Source organism: Malurus melanocephalus, unplaced genomic scaffold (genome assembly GCF_030028575.1).
Source record: "Malurus melanocephalus ecotype Western Australia unplaced genomic scaffold, MMel_1.1 scaffold_259, whole genome shotgun sequence".
Classification (NCBI taxonomy): domain Eukaryota; kingdom Metazoa; phylum Chordata; class Aves; order Passeriformes; family Maluridae; genus Malurus; species Malurus melanocephalus.
In genome coordinates, this window is record NW_026623491.1 from 813825 (window position 1) to 834783 (window position 20959).

General features: G+C 44.9%; 1 protein-coding gene across 2 annotated transcripts; it reads right to left on the reverse strand.

The window, feature by feature from the left end:
- Positions 1-1724: 1724 nt before the first annotated feature.
- On the reverse strand, positions 1725-20582 carry MFAP5 (microfibril associated protein 5). 2 transcript variants are annotated; one of them, XM_057375815.1, is made up of 10 exons: positions 20525-20582; positions 15463-15604; positions 15008-15070; positions 12207-12254; positions 11039-11065; positions 9422-9457; positions 8616-8651; positions 7807-7894; positions 6838-6911; positions 1725-6271 (listed from the first exon to the last, which is right to left on the reverse strand). In XM_057375815.1, exons 1-10 carry the CDS (start codon positions 20564-20566, stop codon positions 6153-6155), a joined length of 675 nt encoding a protein of 224 aa, XP_057231798.1. In that variant the 5' UTR covers positions 20567-20582; the 3' UTR covers positions 1725-6152. The 2 variants fall into 2 exon arrangements, with proteins under 2 accessions (XP_057231798.1, XP_057231799.1); XM_057375816.1 differs by lacking the exon at positions 20525-20582 and adding an exon at positions 15716-16211.
- Positions 20583-20959: the final 377 nt, after the last annotated feature.

The following is a 20959-nucleotide window of genomic DNA, read 5'->3' on the forward strand; positions in this document are numbered from 1 at the left end:
ACTTTGTTGGAGAGACCGAGACAGAAATCTTAGACGTTCAGGAGAAAAATGGCATGTTGCATGTTCCTTGGCTGTCAGTTTTGTGCTGAGTACTTTACAGTTGTAAAACAATTCCTTGGCTGGAAGTCCTCGTGAGCATCTCTTGGTCTTGCATTCATATACACAGCCAGTTAATTTCCTTTTGCCCAGTCTGTGCTCAACATGGGGACACCAGGTCCTCTCTTCCGTCATTTCTGTGCAGGTACAGGTAAGGCACAGACAAATCTACTTAAAGCTGGTTAGCTTGGTCCCATTACARTTTGGAAAACTGGGAACAAGGCCAGAAAAGCTTTTAGATTGGAGAGGCAAAAATCTACCTTGAAGCAGTGCCCCTGGGGACTCTCAGGGAACAGAAATMGCAAAGAGGTTTGCAGAGACTGCGGAGAGTTCAGATGCCTTTCCTAAGGTAAACCAAAGGGAGATTGCAAAGAYACCAGCTGATGGACAGTGGAGCCAAGAGAGAGGATGTGTGGGGACAGTGCTGGGCTCAAGCAGAGCTGATGAGATGGTCACTGGTCACCGTAGCACGGAGAGTCTCAGGAGCAGCCACACTCACACTGCACCAGGCRGAAGAGAAACCCTTCTGAAGGTGCCAAGAAGGCAGCAAAGGGCAAGACCCACCAGGCCCCTGATGAGCTGTGGCTGTGAAACAAATCCTAAGGAAGGCCAAGAAACTGGCAGCCAGCATGGACAAGAAATAGCTACAAAATAYGAAAACTGAGAGCGCAAAAGAGGCAAAGATCCAGCTCAGGGCAAAACAGTGAAACCCAAGGCTACCAAACACGAGGCTGAGAAATTGAAAGTGACCTCAGGGTGAGAAATAGATGCTGTGTGAGCATAGAAAAAGTGGCCTGCTGCAGGGACACAGGCTGCAAATCCTTTAATTGATACACTGATTTTTTTTTGTCATGTTTTGCATTTTTTAACACAATTTTCCCAAAGGAAGAGAATGATTTTAATAATTTTAATGTCTTGTTTTGCAATAAAACCTCACGCTTTGTATTAATTAAAATTTCTCCTTGTTATTTCCTTCAGTTTCTGCAGCATAGTTGTAGGGGAGACAGAGTTTGCTCGGAGATGCACAGCCAAAAGAACAGAGGCAGCAGACAAAAGCTGCAATGAAGAAATCTCTGATCTGACAKCAGCAAACTCTTTTCCATCTTAAACATGGTGCAGCACTGGAACAGGTTGTGGATTCTCCATTGCCTGCTGACTTTTTCAAAATTCACCTCTGAGGAATCTGATTGGCTTTGAAGGTAGCTCTGCGCGCCAACTTTCAATATAATTTTCTTTATGATCCTAACTGGGAACATATATGATGTCCATATGCACATTTATTTTAAAAAATGCACCGCTTCATGTACATTTATTCTTACATTTAAGCAGGTGAGATCTGACATGACTTATTAGTTAGCACACTGGATTGCACATGCTTCTCTATTACACCTTTTTGCTAATTKGTGACGCTCTGTATTTGTAGGGAATTTGAAATCTTGGTAAAAAGCCCCAAACAGCATTCTGATAATTAATTCATTAAATTAATTTAATGTCTTTCACCAATTCACTTTAAAAAGATGTATTTCAGCATAGTAGCAACAAGCACATGCTCTTCGCATTTTAACTGAGATAATTCATATTATTGAAAATATTTGTATTTGAAAAAATAATTTACACTAATAGCAAAAGTAGACAGTCAAATACCTTTGTGATGTTTCATATATACTTTTAAATAACTTGTTTTTAATGGACTAAAATCCAGCTCTCTATTTTGTGGGAGTTTATTCTAACCTGCTTCATTACAGGGGCTAAGGATGTCATGGAAAAAAAGAGAAAGAAGCAATATGCTAAAGATCAGAGGGCAGGGAGTGAAGAGCAGGGATGAAGAGATTCAGAACTGGAATTCAGGTTTCCCCCAATCAAGGCACTGTTCACAACTGGACAAATGTACACTGTCAAACAATGTCAGACTATGTGATGCCAGGAGTCAATACTGTAAGACCGTGTACCTTTAATATCTCTGGAAAAAACCCCACCCAAACAATTTCTTTAAAAAAAATTAAGATGAAATTCCTTTTGGTTTCAACCCAGCTCTTCTTTGCCTCATAGAGGTGCTCTTTTTGGATGGGCTGAAAGCACCAGTCCCTTCTGTGTAGACAATGGCACATGGCAGCCAGCAGTATTTCCCTGAGGGATCCCTCCAAGCTGAGATGCCCGATGTCACCACACTTTTGCTCATGCTGTGGTTTCTTGTGAACAAGATTCAGACAAGAAGTTTCAGGAGCTTCTAGGTGACATGGCAGCTGCTTCCAACAGCTTCCCCATGCTTTTCAGCTCCATACACCCAACAGTGAGGCACTGCTTCAAACTGGGGAGCAGACATTGGAGCACTGGACTGAAACAGCAGCCTTCAAACTGGTCACACTGGTTGGTACTGGGGAGCTGTGACAGCAAAAGAAACAGGAACAGCATTGTGTGGGAGTAACTTCTGGGCATCTAACTCCTGCTCCAGGTCAGGAGAGTTTATGAGAATCAGCCACAAATGCCAAATCATGCTTGTCAAAACAGGGCTCTGACAGCTTTCTTTGTGGCTAGCCCAACTGCATGAGCAGCACACCTAGCTGCAGCTGTACTTAGAAACACTTCCCTGGCTTGCAAGAGAAGGCACTGTCCAAATACCACGGCAATTTGGGTTGGAATGGCAAAGGAGAGAAATGTGTGTGTGGGATAAGTGCTATTGAAGCCTGTGCAGACTCTTGTACTGCAAGGCAAAGGAAGAATAAGCTGAATCACATAAAGTTGATGGCATATATTGTGCTTGGCTCACACAGCCAGGGCAAAGTGCCAAAGGACGGACACTGCAAAGGCCAAGAGCTCATGAGACAGAGCAGGTCTGGCCTGTGCAGGTGGGAACAATATCTGCAGTCACTGGGGCTGAGGCTGCATCCATCAGAGCAGTGCGAGATCAGGACACCGCAGCTTCAGCCAGGAAGGGGCACTGACTCCAGAGGAGAGCGTTGTGCAATAACCTGCATTGTGTGGATTAATCCTGAAGATCTATGGGGCACTCTCAGAGGCAGCCTAATGGGTAATTTGGCCCACAGCCACTTTTGTTCTAGAAATACCATCTAAACACAGACTTGACTGCTTGAAGACATTGCTCAGAGTCTCCCACGTCTTAGGGCTCCATTTTTTCAAGCAAAATGTGATGTACAGTCAGTACCTGATAAAACTATGCAAAAGTCAGAAAATCAATGAAAAAGAAATKTTCCTAATCCTTTTGACCTAGATGTGTAATTTTTAACATAGTCTTTCAGTTATTCCCATTATAGAGTTAAATGGTTGTATTGAAAAAAAATTTCTCTGCTTTTGTGATATTTATTACAGCTTTTCTCCTATTTCAGTCATCTTACCGTTTTACTTGGAGATGCTAATTCTCCATCAGAAACTCATGGCACATGTACAGTGAAAAGATGTGTCCTCAGCACAAATTTCATGGGCTGGGAGGAGTTATCCCTGTGTTCAACAGCTACCAATTGTCAGGAAAATCTAGCACAGCTATCCATGATTGAAAAAAAAAAAAAAAAAAAGTTTTGGAGAAAATGTTTTCTCTAGAAAAAAATGAGTTCCCAGAAAGATCTGTGATTCATGAGTGAAGGGAGGGTGACAGCAGAGGACTAGGCTAGCAGGGAGTAAAAAGGTCTAAATGATAGAGTTGAGCTGGAATCAAGTCTCCCCATAAATCTGGAGGAAATACAACAGGAGACAAATAAACCCAAACACATGAGAGTTGCCAAGAATAACAGGAAATAAATTTTCTTTTAATATGGATTATATAGACTCTAGCATTAAAACAGTGTTCTCCTGGAGAGGAGCACCTCTTCCTGTCCCTGCTGAAAGCAAGCAACAGAAAGGCTTCTAACCACTTCCCAATCTGTATGAAAGTTAAATTTCTATATGCTGTACAGTAGCTATGTTACCCAGTTATGCATCTATAGCGACATATATTCAACTCTAAATACAGAGTGGAGACTTGACCTAGTCCAGTTTCCAAGATCTCCCTCTCACACCTCATCTCCATCCTACCATCCTCCATACAGGCAATTCTCACAGGTATCCCAGCATGGAAGCCAGTGGCTTGAATGTCTTTGAGATGAAGCTCAGTGATCTCCTCTCTACACAAATGTAGACCCTCTCAGTATAAAGAAATCCCTCTTTCATTCCTACTCTCATGAGCCTGGAGTACTTGAGAGGACCATCGTCCTCGGTGTAGGGGTGCAATCCTTCTATGTGTAKGACAAAATTCTAGTCACCACACAACTTGGAATTCTTTCTCCTGTATACTGGATTAATAGAGAGAGATTTAGCCCATCTAGGGCTAATTTTGACTTCATATGGAATCTGTCTGCACAGGGTGTCTTCCTCTACACAGAGGATGTAACCAGCTTCTTGCTGCACACCTCAGAAATGCAGGTCCTGGTGAGACAATCCTACATGAATCGTTTTGCGCTGTTTCTGTGCAGCAAACTGTCCCCAGTGCCGTCTGAAGGTGGCTCTGTGCAGCATGGCAGGGCTGAATGGTCTCTGTTCAGCAGAAGAGTTTATTATGTGATTTGCCTAATCTAGCAAACTGCCTTTCAGATAGTTGGKAACACAGAGATCCAGAGACAGGGTCTTGCTGATCCTCTGCTGCAGAGCCCCGGTGCCCCACAGAATCATGCCACTAAGAGTCACATGGATTGATTAACACAATTCAGACTGCTCTTCCTCACTTACCCTACCCAGTCTCACCATGAATGCTGCCATATACCTGGAAATGCTCTCCATATATCTAGAAAACAAAGTTCCCGAGCAGACATCCAGTGCTACCAGAGTGAATTCTTCTGCTCAGGCTGGCCTGCCTAAGTGCWTATACCTGCAGATATGTTTACCTTCCCCATCAGCACCTGGCTCTGTGCAGGTCAGCAGAGCCAGAGAAGCTGCAGGAAAATCCCAGGTCCCAGATAACCAGAGATCCCAGATAATGATTCTGCTCCCATATCTGATTCCAATTTGTGGCTCCTTTCTGCTTTGTGCAGGAGCTTCCAGGTCAGGAGGTAGGAACTYAACTGCAGATATTGACAGCAGGCACAGCAGSTGGAGAGTGTGGAGGTAGCCAGACMCCAGGACAAGATAATTCATTGCAAGTTCTCAGTAATGTCAGGCCACACAGGTTCTTCATGGGCTTTCTTGGGCTTAGGAGTGGAGGCAGCTGTAATTACTGCTCCCTGGACTTGCCTGGAATGGGCATCAAGAGATGTCTTCAGTGGGAAGGGAGGGGCAAGAATAGGGGAGAGGAGAGGAAGGAGTAGAAGAGGCAGCACTCTGTTCCAACATAATCTKTTTGAGTAAAATATAATGCCATACTAAATCCAGAATCCTTCCCTTTGGTAGCAGTTGTGTGTGAGGGAGGCGATGGGCTTGAGACAAAGAACTTCCCAGAGGTAGTTATAAATGATCTGTTACCATCCAGGGACATTGAGGTTTGCCTTGGGTTCAGGACAGCTCATCTCCCAGTTCTATCATTTCCCTGAGGCCAGCAGACACAAGGARGAGGCTGTGCTATCACACAACAAACTCAGTGGCTCAGGAGAATCGGAGAGGCTCAGGCTGACCAGCCACATCCGAGCTCATACTGATGCCAGGCAAGCAATCTAGGGCAGGAGTCCTAGGGCATAAAGATGAGATGAGATGCAGCTTAGGGCATCTGAACCATTGGAGAGAACCACGCCCTGTCCCCATTTCTGTTTCTCTCCAGGGGCAAAGCAAGAGAAGGTGCAGCACATTTATAAAGACCTCTGGGAAATGAGCAGTTCACAGCCTGCCAGGCAGAGTGTGAGAGAAAAGAGGGGAGAATCCCATATCCTCAGCAGCAGATCACAAATGTGACAACAGCTACCATGACAGACCAGCAGAGAGGGCACTCTGTGTACTGCAGCACCTGAGGAAGAGGATGTAGTGGAAGGCATAGAAGCAAAGAAATGGTGGGGAAATCACAAACAAGAAGGACTTGTCTTGGGCTGTAGGCAGTGGATGMTGACTTCTCTCCCTTCCTTTTCCTCTCCTCCTGTGGTAGCTCACAGAGCATCAGGCCTTCCCTGCTGCTCCAGGAGCTGTCGGCAAGGGAGAGGCAGGGGCTGCCCGGATCGGCGGAGACGTCGAGGAGGAAGGCCAGCCAGCTGGCGACAGATCTCATCTGAAGACACAGCAGACACACACAGGTTGACAGATAATCATAGCTTCCTTCAAATTCTTCACTAGCAGAATAGTTACAGGTATATCCTTCACTGCATCTACAGAAACTGTTGAAACTGCTGAATCCTCTTATACATGAAGCAAGCAAAGCAAGTCCTTAGGCTTTTATGAATTTCCTTCAGGCTTTATGCGTGTACAATACATATTAAAACCACTTGTATTTTGCTGCAACAAACATTGCATTAAAAAWCTAGACTGGATCCTGCTTCTGTTGATGAACAGAAACAGGTATTTACTCCTTAACCTCAAAGGAGTACAACTTTGAGTAAGGGTGTATCTGGGACTACTAGACCGTGATCAAGATCGAGGAACACAGTGCTCTCATACTTCTTAGTAGTAMAATATCTACTTCCCAGTCTTTTAATCATGTGTGTTAGATCCAAGACTGCATTGCACTACAAGTCTTTCAAAGTCCAGGGAAACTACTATGTGTGGATTAGGGTCTAAGCCAACTAGCTAGCTTGGAGACTTTATCAGATGGCTGCAGCTATCCTTCTATCCACTCACCTTGCATGACCTCATTCTCCTTGCAGATGGTGCGAGTGCACACCTCCTTGTTTATTATGTACATGCGACGTACACTGCAGGATCACCAGGGTCAGCAGACAAAAGCACAGGGACACAAAGAAACAAAAAAGGGGTACAGGGAATAAACATGTTCACTAATGACCAGGCAATTCCTGAATTTTTATGATTACTTAGCCTAGAATAAGGCTGCTCAATAGAAAAGTAATCTTTGTAAAGGCTTTATTAAATCTTAGAATCATAGAAAGGTTTYGGTTGGAATCGTCACCAGAAAAGATCATCTAGGTCCACACTCACTGCCATGGGCAGGGATGCCACCCACTGGATCAGGYTGCTCAAGACCCCACATCAAACCTTGCCTTGAACACTTCCAAAAATCAGGCATCCACAACTCCCCTGAGCAACCTGTGCCAGTGCCTCACCACCCTCAGAGYAAAGAATTTCTTCTTGACATCTAATCTAAATCTCTCCTCTTTCAGTTTAAAACCATTCCCCCTTGTCTTATCACTATTTGCCCATGTAAAAAGTTAGTCTCCCTCATTTTCATAAGCCCTCCTAAGCTACTGGAGGTGTAATGAGTTCTYCCTGGAGTCTTCTCTTCTCCAAGCTAAACAAACCCAGCTGTCTCAGCCTGCCTTTGCAGGAGAGGTGCTCCATACCTCTGATCATTTTCATGGCCCTGTAAATGACTAAACACCTTAAATATGGATTACAATATAGGGCACATTTAGCTCCTTAGTGCTGCACAGACTATAGTCATTGTGTTGTTTTAAATGATCACCCTAAAAGGACACTCCAGGATTCATCTCACCAACTGATTCCCACAGAACCCCAGTCTTCCCTTCTAGACTTCTAGACTCCCTCTAACCTTCAAAGGGAACAGYTGCTGAACTGGAGATACCATTTCTGGGCAGTTTTTAGGGCTTTTCTTAGGGACTGCTGGTTTCTTACCTTGTAACACAGAGGTAGCTGATACACTGCTTTACTGGCTTGTGAACAGAGTACAGGCGAGTGCAAGGGAACTTTTCTTCACGACAATCTGGGAACACACACACAAACCAAGATGCAATRCAGCATCATGGCCAGGTGCACTCATTCTGGCACATACATGATTTAATCACTAGGTACAGTCCTCCAGGCTTCTAGCGAAGGACCCCAGCCTCTATTGTCTACTTTCATCTGAGAGTGGTTAGTGGATTGGTTTAGAGGAGAGGAAAAAAATGAAGACATTTCTGATCCCTTTGCTTCATAAGACAAAAGGAAGGGAAAGTTGAGTGAAATGCAAACCAAACCCACTGGACATCTAGAATACAGGAGACACATGTTGTACAGGGGACAGACACATATAAACAAAGTGTAAATTTTAGTTGCATGTTTAAGAAGTGTTTCAAATAGATGTGCAATGATCGCATTTCAGRACACAAGTCTATTTCCTTTCTTTTCTGGACAATCAACCCTGTAGCTACTACAAATGGCTTTTCTTGCACTTCATTCTGAAATGTCAGGTCGTGGACACTGACACAATACTGACCCCTTGTATCTGGTCTGCTGATCTGCCAGCTCTTCCCATCCCAGGCAAGCCACMTTGGAGAAGGCTTCAGCTTCCACTACCATTATCCACTACTTCTAACTCAAGKAACAATTGAAAGCAATTTTCCAGGAGACAAAGTTCTGTGCCCTGCCAGAATYTGCCTGGAGAGGTAAAAGGGTGGGTGAAAGTGGGTCTGGGAGGGGGTACAGGCAGCAAACTTATGACACACCTGATGATGCCGCTGTTGTCTCGCTGTCAGACAGAACTGGAAGACAGAAGTTAGCAAAGTTAGTTAGTTACCATGATTCCTTCCTAGACATCAGCTTAATCAAAACAAATACCTAGAAAGCTCTTTCAAGAGCTCTCCATTGTAACTTCTGATATGGAAAAGATTTCACCGGCATGAAACCATAAGGTACAAATCCAATAGGAGTGTAGTGCCAGCTACAGCAGCAGTCAACAATGCTAGAAATTTGCCTAAGCTTTCCCATAAAACATTACCACTACTGTTCAAAATTATACTGTAAGGACATTTTGACTTAAAATTCAAAAGATCAGGTAAAAGTCTTTAGCTGCTGTAATTACCATTTGTCTAGGCAAGAGGCGAAAGAGCCTGCGACTGCCTCTTCCTAAGGAACAGTGACACCTTTAAGAAACAGGATCCCAAGACRCCTGGTTCTTTAATGTCCATGACAAGGGATCAAAAAGAGGTTGGCTTGTTACTCCCGCTGATAAAGTAACCCATCTGTACAACAGCAAACCAGTACATTTTATAATTTAACCAGTAACCAACTGGAAAGGAATTCAGAGAACTAACTGCCGGGTGCAAGTTCTTATCAAAGTGACAGAGGACTTTTACTTCTGGTCAGCCAGAAGAACAGACTAAACACGTGTGTAAAAGAGAATGAATCTTTTGGGTGTGGGGTTGTGCTTAGGGGCAGTCAGGGAAGGCAGGATTCCAGCTGTGCTAGGGACTGTGTGAGGAGAGGGAAGGAGGGTCCACAACATGTGGCTRCCAACTGAGAATAGACTCACCAGGAGGAACAAGCGCAGGTGGTGTGAGAGTTGCACCTGGGAAAAGAGAARATGTGCTGAAAGATCTTAATTTGAGCTTCCAGTCTCTTTCCTCCTGCCACTGTTCTGCCARTGACTCACTAGTCCTGACCAGTAGCCATCCCACATCTGGTTCATAGATAATGCTGATCATGGYGTTGTTATTATCTGACTTGTCAGATATCTGCAGGTTTTCCTTGGAAATATGCTCGGTATCCTAGAGCTGATAGGATGCTGCAGAGCAAAGATGGGTTCTAATAGCACATCCTTTGTGAAGAGTGTTGCCTGATCTCTCAATAACAAGCATTTTGAAGCCCAAGTTTGCTATAAAGGCTTCACTTTTAGTGTTTAAATTTTAGATGCAGGTCCGTCACCACCATTTTGGACTAGACACTAAGTCCAATCCACCCTSCTACACACTGTCAGGCCTCACACACTGAACACAGTTGCTTTCACCTCCCATCCCAACCAGGAAGATCATACATCTTGTATACACAATATTGTGCTTCTGCTTTTGTCTTCCAGTGTTTTCTCAAGGCAGTCTGACCCACAATAAATGCTGCAGCCAGCTGATGAGCAGAGTCAGGGCAGGGACAAACTAGAGAGCTGATGTTCTAGAGAATACGACACCACTCTCAGATGAGCTCCCCCAGCCACAGCACACACTCCCCAGAAACAGCCAGGCATAGCTGCCTCTCTTTGAACCACAGCGTCGACCACATGTGTTCTCCYTCTCCGTGCCCTGCCTGGTGTTCCCCATCTCAGAGGGAAGGGTTTAGAGAGTGCTCCAGCAGAGAGAGAAACCATCCCTAAAAGGCCAGTGGTGCCAGACTTGAAACCAGAGTTGGGTTGGAAAAAGTGGGGAGGCTGCTTCTTGAGGCTCTTTTCCTCCATTGCCAACTGTTGCAAATGCCTACACTCCATCAGCTCTGTCCTTCTCCTGAGGCCATCTCTACTCTCTAAGGAGACACACTGTGTGCTGTAAGTGCTCATCTTCCAAGTCCTCCATTTACCCTGCCTTTCATAGACATTTTGCTGCCCCCCTGTGACACAGCCACAGTCACAGTGTGAGGACAGTACTGAAAGAACAGAACTTCCACTTCCCCACCCCAGCAATGCTCAAAGTTTGCTTTACTACTTCCTGCGGTTTTTTTGCCACCTCAGTCTCCTGACCACTGACGCATGTCTGCTATCTGTCAGCAGACACACACACACACACACACACACAACCTGTGTCCCAGGGCTACCCAGTTTGAACCTGTCCAATTTCTCAACATCATCATTTAGTCACTTTGCTCCTGTCACCTTCTCTGGAAGCTTTGAACTTCATGGCTTCCTGCAGTGAAAACATCTTCAGGGAACCCTGGTACACCAGGTGCGATTGGCATTTCCTTGGAAAACAGATCATTAAGTTACCCTAAATTCATCTCACTCCACGGAGCACAGAAAGGACTCCCAGACTGCCATGAGTGCTGGAAGAACGCTGCTACACATCAAGTGGGGAGTTTCTGGGCATAATGGGTAATTTCTGGGTCTGTGTAGGCAGAAGTAGTGAAATGCGAAAAAGAAGCATGAAGATRCCAAGAGATGGGAGCTTACCAGAGCTGCTGTCAGGGGTAACTCCACCTGGAAAAGAGAATGTCCTTGAAAATGCTTACCTTTACTTTATGGTCCCTTACACAGCTAGCCAGACCCAGCCTGAATTACCTCTGCTGCCATCACAGGCTCAGGAGACAGTGGGATCCAATCCAGTAAATACATAATCAAACACAGTACCCCTAATCCACTCCCTTTTCCAGTGACTGGCCTAGGACTGGATTTCTTAGTGCACATGTTGCATCAACCCTCACTGAATTCTGGATGCATATTCTGACTTCTCAGATATGGCCACTGCTGTCATCTTGATGGGAAAGAAAGACTTCTGAAACGAAGKTGCTGAGGGATCTTGCAGCAGTAGGACAGACAGCTGAGGCACCCATTGCAGAGAAAGAGGGAGGCAACTCCAAAATCTAGCCTTGACTGCAGAAATGCATCAGTGGATGAATTTCTTTGAAAAGCAACTGATGGCAAAGGTGGGTACTGATGGAGGGGTAAAACATGAAGGAGAGGATGAGTAGAGGACGTGTTTTGGACTGGCTTCTGAACAATTTTCTGGGAAACTGCAGATGTTACACATATGACAGGATCATAGCTGAGAGATGTCTGAAGGTTTAGCGAYAGGCTTCAGTTTGAAGAAAATGCAAGCCCTTGTGGTCCTTTTGGGTGCTGAAGCATGATGCAAATATACACTCATCGTATCTTACCATTTTACAGAAATGGATAAAGCATAAATGGGCATAAATCAACTCACCCCCAACAACACAGCCAGTAAGACCAGCCAAAATCCTCTCTTAGTGGCCTCACTGATAAAGCACCATGCTACTTGTGTTTCATCTTTCTTARGACTTTTCTGAGCAGTGGTAGAGTTCCCCAAGCATCTCATGGTTGAAGACTTACCAGCTTTTGTGRATCTCCCACAACCCTTTACTGTGAACATAACCTCAGCTAAGTGTTCAGAACCCCTACACTATAGAATTATTTTTAAAGAGCTTATAACCCTTAGAAGGTTGTCTTGGAGACCTTGCTTAATCTTCACTGAAAGGTAAGGTCACCATGTCAGGGGCAAGGAAACAAAGAACAGTATTTTCTACTAAACAGGCTGTAACTTCACAGTACAACTGGGTCACATGAGCAATCTTCAGCACATTAACATGCCTGTAATGCTTACCAGTTGCACTTTYCACTTCTTGTCCATTGACCACCCATGGAAACCATTCTGCATGAGAAGAGAGAGGAGTGAAAAAGACATATTTATAGTTTGCAGGCTTTGTGAAATTTTAATGTTAATCTATCCAGGAGACACCACTGCCCTCTGCGGAAGGGAGAAATGCTCTTCACTCAGCCTCAGCCTCCACTGCTGGCTGGGTTTGCTGTTTAAAGGCTCATGATGCAGCAGATCCTGATCCTACCCCTGCTGCTTCCAGGGTCAATGCTAGGCACAGGGACAAGTTAGTAAATACCTCCAGATCTGCTGGCAGACTTTGCCCTTCAGAAACCTCTTTTGATTCATTTTGGAAAAAAAATAAATCCATGTAGCCTTCCTGCTCTGGAGGCTGGGCAAAATCCCTATCTCTATTTTATAAAAGAAGAAACTGAGTCATGGAAATTATTCACTTGGGGTCATGGATTGAGTAATTGGTACAGTAAAAAGAAGACTGCAGGTTTTGTAGCTCCTTAGGCAAATCATCCAGCCTGGTTATAGAGCACAGAGCAGATAATCTTTCCCCTGTCAGCCCTTGGGTGAACTGGAGAAGGGGAATGATRCAGGCTTGGCAGTGCATACTACGTGGAAGAGAAGAAATTGAAGCTGGGCTAGACTGTTTGTTCAAATATGAAGGGTGACAGAGCTGCTTCCTTACAGCAGCCAGGAATAGGAAAATATTTCCTGCTAGCCATGGACAAGGGAAATGTCTGCATAACTGGGGTGGGGTGAAGGAAGGAGTTGGCAGGAAAAAGCCAGTGGTCTGGGGCACTGCAGAGATGTGTGCATGACCAGCCAAAACTCAGTACACTCTGCTGTATTGTGAACTCAGCCTGTAGCTTTCTGCTCTTAATGGGACTGTGTGGGTAAAAACTATGAGGTCTGGAGCTTTTGTCTTCATTCTTCCACATTCCAAGGGCAGTTGTTTGCAGGCCGCAGAGGGTCTCTTGGGACCCCTACATAATCCTGCTCTACAGCATTACAAAGGGTTGCTGGACCCTGATATTCCGTTCCCCACCCAGCTGCCAGCAAGGGCTCAGCCACTGGCAATTAACCCAGGGAGAGCCAGACTTGTATAATAACTTAAGTACGCAATTCAATACAGCCCAAAACTTTCTCTGCTCTGGCTAATCTCTTCATTGTAACAAGCAGAGAATAAAATGGTGTTGAACACTTTCTCATTTGTTTCTGATGCAAAAGGTAGGAGACAATTTCTGAAACCATGGCAGAAGTCAGCAGTGCTGAATTTGAAGAGACATGTAGGAAAGACGGGGGGCTTCTCCCTCTCTTCTAACATTGAAAAGTCAGCTATTACGAAATTTCTTTTTCCCCTAAGAGTTGAATAGAAAACCAGTCCAATTCTAAAACAACAGGACCTAAGTAAAGTGAAATCTCTGCATACAAGGGATTTTCTTATCCCATCTCAATCACTTACATTCATATTTGCTATGGTACCCACTAAATAAACCTTATAAATAACTGGACCTTCTTATCCAAGTTGCAGTAAATGCGTCCTTGAGGTCTAGTACTGCAACCCAAACCCACCAAATCTGTAGCTTGCCCAAAATCAAAAGAAACTATGAAAGACAACCTGGTGATTCCTGTTATTTTCAAAGTTTAAACAAACAAACAAACAAACAAACAAACAAACAAACAAACAAACAAACCCAAACCGAAGTGCTTAAACAAAATACACACAAGTGTATAATCCTTTCAGGTTTCCTTCATGCATCATAAAAAGCACAGCCTTTTTTTCCCCCTTTCAAATTGTAGCCTGCCTATAAACTCATCTCTTGGATGTCTCAACTCCCTGCTTCAGAGTCATAAACATGACATTGCTTATTGTGCAGCTTTACAGGAAAAAGTGCTATGTGGAGGAGAATCAGGCTTCAGCATGAGACAGGGACCAAGGAGGGTATTGGAATAACCTGATTTGAATGTGACAGGTTGACATCTCTCTCCTACAGTCTTTGCTGGGAAAAGCTTTATCCACTCACTGAAATTAATCTTCTTTTACTATCTGTCCTGAGTCTTCTGACTATAATGTCTGATGCTGCCCTCTTATTTTGCTTTTTCTTGTGGTGCTTTTTAAATAAAACAAACCAAATTTGATCTGAATTTTTGCCAAAGTAGCTCCAAGCAGACAAAGTTGTGGACAAACAAGACAGAATAACAACAACCACCACAACCAAAAGCAAAAAAATGTCTGAACTTTTTTCAGGTGGTGAAAAGAGGTGAGGTTTCTCAAAACAGCTGTACAAATACTACAAAACACTCCCAGCAGCTGAGTGGCTTGGAATGAGGTCATTCTAGCAGGAATTGCTAGTGACAGCAAATGTGTCACAACTGCAACAGAACAGATTTTGCAGAGCACTGGGAAATGCCCTGCAGATCATGCATACACGGGTGGTACAGCAGTAAGCACAAAGCACACCTAACCCTCTTTCTCAACTCCATCTGGATGTTTTGCTTACATAAACATACTTGCAATAGAAGCTGTGGACCTCTGTCTCTTGTGACTGTCAGTACATACTGGAGAGTGTCATAGATGGAAAAATTTCCAGTTTCTATTTTTTTCCTTACAATCCTATATCCACCTTGCCTTTCCTGTTCAGTCCTTCTCCCTTCACTACCACTGTACACATGTCTGTCTTTGTCCTTAGATCATTGCAAATTTTTCTGTGTAGGAAACCCTACAGTTTTCCTGTGTAGGAAACCTGTGGGGCCCAGATGGGAAAGAAATCCTCCCCCTGGGCATAAGGACTCACCAGCTGGGGACAAGAAGAGTGCTAAGAGACAAAACAGTATACAGGTTCCAGAGGTCTTCATCCCTGTGGAGTGGAGGAGAGAACAGAGGAAAACTAAGGCAGGAACTGTACATCTTCCCCTATACCTCAGAAACTTTGCTTCTTGTCCCCATTTTCCTGTCAAGATCATTTTTGGTCTTCCCAGCCTCTCTCCTGTCTCTCTACTCACGTTGCCAGTTTTTCAGGTATTTCTGAAACATTCTGCACTAAACTTCTAACACCACCTGCTTTGTTCCTCTTTCCATCTCCTTTCTCCAGTCCCCATCTCTTTTCCCATCCAGGTAGCTAAGCCCTACTCCAAACACACYCTCAGCATGCAAAGGAAAGTTTCCCCCATGTTATCTCCCTCCATTCTCTTCCACTTTTCAGTAATTTCGAGGAGCACTGAGAGAAAAGACAGGGTCCCCATCACTTACTGCAGCCCTCAGCTTCCACTCCCTTCAGCAGCAGACGCTCTCTTTTTCCCCTTCGGTGTCCCCCCACTTTGGCTATTGGGTAAATCACATGCAGCCACACCCAGAACACGTTCTCCTTTTGGTTGTCTTCAAAATACAATTTCTGGGAAAAAGGAAAAAAAAACGAACAAAAAAAAATCCCCAAGAAGCCAGCGATAGTATCATCATGCATGTGGAATGAGGGGAGGGGGGGAGCAGGAGCAGCAGCCCACACCCTCATTCCAGAGTTTATTGTCCTCCGAAGGGGCTCCTCCCATTCCCCCAGGATGACCCAGCACCAGGGATGGATTTTTGGGTCTGTGTTGCACACTGGTGTCCCGTTTCGTCCTGGCCTGTTATCCAGCCCGGCTTCTCCTCAGGCCGCTACCTCTAGCCACGTTTCCCAACTCAGCTGCTGGCTCTSCCCGCCCCAGTCCTTCGATCCTCTTCCCTGTTTCCTGCCCGCCTGCGGCACACAGGGACACTGCGGAGCCGCATCCCGTTCTCCCGCAGGACGTGCCCGGATCCTGCCCGCAGCAGTGCCGGGCCGGGGCCGGGGCCGGCGGGCAGACCGAGTGGCAGGGGGACATCGGCGGGCAGCGACAGCGGTGACACCGGCCAGCTGCCCCGCTGGCGTTTCCGGGCGGGAYGGAGGGACGGCTCTTGCCGCTGGACCGGGCTCGTGGCGGGCAGGGARCGCGGGGAACGGGAACAGGTACCGGCCACGGGGCTCGTCCTGCAGCGCCGCTGCCGTTCTGGTCTGAAAAAAGGCAGGGAATACGGAAAAAAAAATTAAAAAGGTTGAAAAAGTAGGGAAATGAGAGAAACACAAACTAAGAGGGAAGACGATGAATAAGACCTGACTTTCATTGCCATCCTCCTGATTCCCCTGTGCCTCCAATCACGCTGCATTTTATGATCGAGGGAGGGGCAAACTCCTAAGTCCCACTGCAACAGCCACTCTCCCCTAACGCTTCCTCCTACAACCCCCGGATCCGAACCCCTCCTGTTGCTTTCACTGCCTTCTTTTCCCTTTGCTCCTTCTGCAACAACTCTGCTGGGTTTGAGGAGGCACTGGATGAGTTTCAAGACAGTCTCCTCCCTGGAGCCAAGGAAATGACCTCACCTCTCTACCTCATACAGCAAAAAACCCCAAGAAATCTTGTAGGCGAAAGCTGTGTCCCCTACGACTCATCCTGGTAGCTTGGTAACCTAAATTTGTTCTCAACTAATTGCAAACTAGAAATAAAATCCTATAGTGCCTTGTACACAGTTACTAACGGAAATGCTCACTGAGTCCTCACAGCCACACGAGACACAGAAGGATGTGGTCTGCATGTGACAGAACTGAAGCCACCACTTCTTACCGCAGAGAGGCTGAGCATCAGGTGCGGCAGTGCTCAAGAGGAAAACGACTGCTCCTTCTTATTTGTGGTCCGCCCAAGACTCCTGGATGAAGCACCAGTGGTGGACCACACCAGAGGAGGTGCAGAGGGGGTGGGAAAAGCTAAGCATTTTCCTGCTCAACAGGACAGCCTTCTGAACCCCAAACATCACTACTCTTTCACGGGAGCGAGACACCACCATTCCCACTCTCAGGGACCGGCTAAAACTGAGCCTAGTGGAATGCTCAAGAGGTCATTAAACAACCAAAAGAATGTGATGGAAATTATAGGCACACCCCAGTTTGAGGAATCCTCTCAGATCCTTGTCCTTTTCTGGCAGTTTACATAGCAGTACGCTTGGGCTACGATTTCCCTCACACCTTGGTTTAGTGTTTGTTTTTCTGTGTGCCTCTATGCTGTCATTTGAGCCTGTTACTGCTTAACTGGATAACTAAAACATCCTGAAGACCTTGTGAGTTCTGAACACATTTATTTGGAAATTTTCATTGATGCCAAATGGTTTGGTCTATCAGTGTGTTGATGTACCAGCACCTCCCAGAGAGCACAGCAAGTCCTGGGAGTGGTTTCTGCTGATTTCTTTTGGAGCTTTAAATCCTTCTTTCAGACTGGAAGACTACATCCTTCCCCACCTGCTCGGTGCAGATAGACCCCTTGTGCTAGCAGAACTCCTCCATTTGGAGAGCTTGCTGCTGATGACGGAATTGCTGGCTGGGAAGCTGTTCAGTATTTTGCATACCAGACAAGCCACAGAGAAAATAGCTGGAGATTTCCTGCTGCTCTTGCTCGCGGTGGACACCGGAGGGAGCCGCAGCCCACCGGTGTGTGAATGCCCCTTTTTTCTCTTGCAGTACAAACAATTTTTCAAGACATGTGGCTCTGCGTCTGCAAGCCTTCATCTGATACGAAGGACCTCCTCTTAGCTCTCCTGTTTTTCTGTCTACCGGATCAGCAACTGTTTAACCTGACTTTTTGTGCAGAAATTAATCTTGATTTTCTCCCCACCTCCTTGACCCATGATATTGGCAAAGATTGATGGACACCCTTCATGGATGGGAGATGTGAATAATTAACATCCTTCTGCACATTCGCGTCTCACTCACATTGCTGTTTTCTGCTTTGCATGCTGCTGTGCTCCATCACAGGGTATCTTGGGGACATCTATGGCTGATGACTCAGGAAAAGCACTCAGGAAGAGCACTCTTGTTAAAGTTCAGGTGTCAGTGCTGCACCGTGGTGTGAAGAACTGAGCCACAGTAAATGGCATGGTTGACTCATAAAGGAAACACTTCCATATATAAATCCCCTCAAGTGCTGTTCCCAGTGCTTCTAAGTGTTTACCGAAGATTAGAAGCAGTGATTCAGCAAAAACTTATCTTCCTTCCCAGTTGGTACTGATCCCATTATGTTATTTGGGATGCTGTGGTGATGGTAGTGTATTTTGGCTGAGGTGCAAAATCAGCCTTCCTGGAAATTAAAATCTCCTGGTGCATATCACCCTGGAGACTTCTGCATCCAAACAGGCAGTTAAATGATCCTGGGCCATACTATTTTCAAAGGTCTCGGAGACTTTTACCTCTCCTCTTTGTTTCCTTGGCCTTCACATGTCCTCATGGTAACTGGGCATTGAGTTACATCTGAGTGATAAGAAATTAATGAACTGCTGTGAGATCTGTGAATGCATCATGTCAATAAAGCAGCTCTACTCGTCATGTGAATTAGGGCTGAAACAAATTTTCTTGGGACCCCTGCTGCTGATGAGCTCCTTTAATATCTGAGGTCTGGCACCATCCTGCAGTTGTTCCACTGATGGTGCTGAAGTCACCAGTGGGAAGGGACATGCGTTCAATGCCTGATCCATCTATCCCCAATTTTGGGAGCATCACATCTCCATTACATTGTAGAAGAGAGAACACTGCCAAGTACAGGAGCCTAGACACACAATTAGTCTCTTTTTTACTCAGTCATGCTTTCTCTTGTCCCATCTACAAAACAAAGAAATTCTTCACCCCTTTAATTTCCAAATCAACAAGGTAGTGCTTGGAGGGCAGGCAGCCTTGTGGTCACAAAATACACCAAGGTCACGCAAGAAACACTGATTAATGCTGGCTCACTCCTTCAAATTAGTTCAGCATTGTGAATAATTGAGCACAAAGAGGAAATCAGTGAGCTCTTTCCTATTTGGTTGGTGATTTGGCCATGTGCTTCAGGCTTCTCATGGCCAAGGTGGCTATGGTGARTTGTCAGGGCCTTCCTTCTTCACTTGTGTGCTTTGGGGTTTCCTTCTCTGCTCTTTCTGTAGTTCTTAATGTCATAAACATCCTTCCCTTCTGATCCTTTGTCGGATCAGGGTCTCAGGGTTGATTCTTCCTGGCTGTTTTACCTGTTCCTCCACACTCCCCTATCTCCAAGGAGCTGAGCTCAAATATGGCTTTTCTCAGGGAACTTCTTCCAAAACCACTCTCTCAGGCAGCGCATAACACTTTAAGCTTAACAAATACATAAATCCCTCGCGCAAGCCCAGTTGTATTTGTCCATACAGACCCTGGAGCACAGAGAAACACCGTATTTAATTCAACTGGTGGATTTTTTTCATAAAGATGAGGCTGCAGACACAAGTAAAACATCAGCAAGGACATGATGAATTCCCCCTCCCCTTCTCCCATCTCTTCTGGACAACCCAATCCCTGGAGCAAAGCCAACAGGATTAATTCTCCTGTTGCAGCACAGCAATCGTGCACTGGAGCAGTAACCAGAGCTGGCTGAAGAAGTCACTGCTGGGAAGCAGAGCTGCATCTTACACCTACACAGAGACATTCACAGAGCTGCTCTGGCTCAGATCARGCCACAGTTGTGCTTCCCAAGCAACACCATATCTGTCTCACTTGACATCCAGCCTCTTGTATCATGTTATTGTCTTTTAGTAGCCATCCATGGTGGAACAGATTTCAGTGGTTTTGTCTACCATAACAATCTAAAACCAGCAAAACTATATTAATTATATTTAAAAATAGGATGCCCTGTAAGCTTTTAAACACCACTAGGGAAGGGGGAAAACATGGCAGCTTTAAAAGCTATTTGCTTTTAATTCTGTAACATTTATAAAAGATCTGTTGTCAAAGCCTTTTTTTAAACTGGCCTCATCCAAAATATGTAAATGGTTGAAGTCCTCAGTGTCAGCACGGACAGCACTCACCCTACTTCTGAAAGGATTTAAGAAAGAAGAACAAGTTGTACTGAGCAGAAAAAAATGTAAATGATGTTACTTGTTAGCCAGCTTTTTGATAAGAGTTTATGTTGCGGGGAAATTAGGAAGCACCACTTTCAGGTTTGCACCCTCCATTTGCTATGCCTTCACAGGGACTGTAAAGTCTGGCTTAAATACTCATTTATGTTTTATTCTACAGTTGACATTACAGGAATCTGAATAAAGATTTTGGGCATTACTGCAACTGCATTGATATAAGYCACTGTAGGTACTGCTGACCTCAACAAGTCACTTGAATTCTCTTGTGAACTTCCCCATGTGTAGTCACTATTCTAACTTGATGGCAGACTGAAACCAAGGCAAGCAATGTTAATGAAAATCTGTCCCAATGCAAAATGTATACATGTAAAGGGCCTGCACTGCTTTAGCTCACCTCAGTTTTAAAGAGATGAAAACAGCAGCAAATGTAGATCATTCTGTATCAACGTCAACTTCACCTTCACAAGATGCCTGTAAAAGGGCAACACTGGTAACTGAAAAATCTAATTTGGTACTATTATAATAATTTCTTGCCTCTGCCCATCAATGCAGCTGCCCTGAAACATATCTTTTTGTGAAAAGAATCTTCAACTATTCACCCATTATGTTCTTGTTCTTAGAATTAAAAGAAAAACACTTGGAATTTTATTTGAATGCAACTGTATAGAATATTTGCATTCAAATCAGAGCCCAGTGGTTTTGCTTATTAAAACATCTAAATGTTATTTCATCATATCTAACTTCTTTATCAAGGCTCCCCTTGCTATTTATTGCATACTCCTTGAGTTTTCTTGCCATGCCTGCTATCTCAGGTTTCTCTCCAATTTCA